This window comes from Brachionichthys hirsutus, chromosome 5 (assembly GCF_040956055.1).
Source record: "Brachionichthys hirsutus isolate HB-005 chromosome 5, CSIRO-AGI_Bhir_v1, whole genome shotgun sequence".
Classification (NCBI taxonomy): Eukaryota; Metazoa; Chordata; class Actinopteri; order Lophiiformes; family Brachionichthyidae; genus Brachionichthys; species Brachionichthys hirsutus.
This window is the reverse complement of record NC_090901.1, coordinates 14,385,981-14,388,858: the sequence shown is the minus strand read 5'-3', so window position 1 is coordinate 14,388,858 and position 2,878 is coordinate 14,385,981. Positions and strand designations below refer to the sequence as shown.

The following is a 2,878-nucleotide window of genomic DNA, read 5'->3' as shown; positions in this document are numbered from 1 at the left end:
ATATTTATTTTTATTTTATTGTTAAATGTCGATGATTTATGTACTAAGGACTTTCAATGGAAACAAGACCGCAAAGTTCTTCTGAGACAGGATGTTTGACCGTACTTGTACTGTAATACATGCTGTTTGACTGTACTTGTACTGTAATATATAATACTGTTTGACTGTACTTGTACTGTAATACATACTACTGTTTGACTGTACTTGTACTGTAATACATAATACTGTTTGACTGTACTTGTACTGTAATACATACTACTGTTTGACTGTACTTGTACTGTAATACATACTACTGTGTGACTGTACTTGTACTGCTCTAACATTCTATCTAATAAATATATTCATCTTCAGATTGGTAAAATGTCAACCACGCACTTCTGAGCTGTAACTGATGTAAATGGGGCTGTGGCTCAGTCGGGAGCTCCGACTGTCCACGCGTCCTGAACCCGAGCTGCAGCCCCCCCCCCCACTGGGGTGTGTCATTTACGTCCTTTGCAATCCAGCAGCATGAAACTTTTGCCACACATCTCCACGACTGCAAAGTTTTAGGTCGTCAAAATTCCGCTCCGGCTCTAGAGATTCCACGAGGCCCGTGTCGCTCATTTTCTAATAATTCTTTATTATCTTAAATATGCTAAGAACTCTGGCAAGACCTCCACAAATGTTCTTCTTCACGGCCGTGTGCTTTCAATAGCCCGGAAAGAAACGACGGCCGGATAAAGAAAAGAAACATTTACACCAACACGTAACGGGTGACCCCCCCCCCTCGGAGCTCGCGCAGGCGCTGGCAGTGGCGCAGCATGTGCAGCATTCCCTGGAATCGCTTGTCCAGCTTCACCTGAGTGAATTCGCAGATGTCGTCCTCCACCACAAAACACTGCCCTGAAAAGTCAAAAGGACACGAAGGTCAGCGTCTCGTCTGACGTCACAAACGTCCATCGGTCATCGAGGCGCCCCCCCCCCGCCCGGAGGCCTGCTGTTCAGAGCCTTCGTCTAGGACTGCCGTTGTCTCAATAAATAGTCTTCACGGAAGGTGAAACAACCGGATTAGGGCCACCTATTCAGTTAAATAACCATTTAAAAGTGGGAACGCAACAAATAAATCGGAATCCAAATCCTGAATTTACACTGAACCCCCATATTCCATGTGATTTTGCTGACGGCTGCCCACCTTTGGTGTCTTTGGTCTCCTGGGTCTTAAAGCGCTGCTGCAGCCTCCGCCCTTTATTGCCGAGTGCTTTCGCCGACTGGTGGAGGATCTTGTACTTTGCTTGAGCAGCCGCGTTGATGCCTCGCACCGCGCCATTGAGCTGCTCGTACGACACGCGTCCTCTCAAGTACCTGCCGGAGGCAAAGAATCATTCAGCAACAGAAAGCGACGCTTGACCGGCACGCTTCCTGCGAGACGAAACGCACCGAGGAATGCTTTCGAACTCCGGCACCGTGATGAAGTCCATCTCTCTGACGAAGCCCTTGGTGGTCTTGCTGACGTTTCCCACCTGGACCGGCTGAACGCCTGCTGCATCAGGCTGGTCACTGACTGCAGGGTCACTTCCCCTGAGAGACGGAGACAGGAGACATTCATTCTTCTCCTACAGGCGGGCGCTCCACATTTGTAGAGGCGCCGGTTTATGTACGTATGCAAATGAGCTTAGGCTGCAACAACTATAGTAAAAATAACAAAATAAGATGGAGAAAAAAATGTCCAACTCCGACGTCCTCTTAAAGGCCCCACGCTAGGAAATGTTTCTACACCATGATGGTGATTTTGGGTCCTTATCGACCCAAAAACAGTTAGTCCAGTCATCAACAACTGAAACGCGTCTGGCAGAAATCACATTGATAAAAAGGTGACCCCCCCCCCCCCCCCCCCCCTTTTCTGTCCACCTACGTTGCATATATTAATTGTCTTAGTAATTTATTGTCATTCTTTGTCATTTTGCATCAGTGGTGTAATTTATTTTAGATTAATTGTTAGTTTGCATCGGTGGTGTAAAATCATTTTATTTTTCTAATGTTACTTTGCATCAATTGAGTTATTGAATATTGGTTTTATTTTTATTTTTATTTGTATTGTTAAATTTGTATTGTTAATTGTGGATGATTTATGTACGAAGGACTTTCAACGGAAACAAGACCGCAAGGGCTTTTCTGAAATGCTCCTCTTAGACAGGATGTTTGACTTTATTCGTACTGTAATACATGCTACTGTTTGACTGTACTTGTACTGTAATACATGCTACTGTGCGACTGTACTTGTACTCTAACATCCTATCTAATAAATATATTCATTCAAATGGCCGCCCCCCTGGGGAGGTGTCCAGAGCACGTCCCACCGGGAGGAGACCACTGGGATGACCCAGGACACGCTGGCCAGACTATGCCCCCCCGCCACCCGAAAGAGCTGGAAGAAGCGGAGAGAGAAGTCTGGGCTTCCCTGCTTAGGCTGCTGCCCCCGCAACCCGCCCCCCCGGTTAAATGGTTGGAGATGGATGGACGGATGATTCAAAGCATTTTTAATACATCCTGAGATTATTTGCGTATCATCGCGCTGCGTGCGTGTGTGAACCGAGTCTCCCTCCTTTGCTACCGTTTCTGAGAGCAGTTTGAGACAGACAAGAGGGACGCTGTCCAGCGGCATCTGTGTGAGACGGAAATGAGGGACGCTGTCCTGCAGCATCTGTTTGAGAGAGAAATGAGGGACGCTGTCCTGCAGCATCTGTTTGAGACAGAAATGAGGGACGCTGTCCTGCAGCATCTGTTTGAGACAGAAATGAGGGACGCTGTCCTGCAGCATCTGTTTGAGACAGAAATGAGGGACGCTGTCCTGCAGCATCTGTTGGAGACAGAAATGAGGGACGCCGTCCTGCAGCATCTG

The 2,878-nt window shown here is 47.3% G+C and overlaps 1 protein-coding gene across 1 annotated transcript in view; it reads right to left on the bottom strand.

Annotated features, from left to right (window-relative positions):
* Positions 1–648: 648 nt before the first annotated feature.
* The window catches only part of ska1 (spindle and kinetochore associated complex subunit 1), a 4,315-nt gene continuing 2,085 nt past the window's right edge, over positions 649–2,878 (bottom strand). The window contains exons 4-6 of the mRNA XM_068739751.1: positions 1,417–1,557; positions 1,172–1,341; positions 649–882 (exon numbers count right to left, since the gene is read on the bottom strand). Coding sequence (XP_068595852.1) covers positions 734–882; positions 1,172–1,341; positions 1,417–1,557 — 460 coding nt within the window. The 3' untranslated portion in view covers positions 649–733. The remainder of the gene's footprint in view (positions 883–1,171; positions 1,342–1,416; positions 1,558–2,878) is intronic.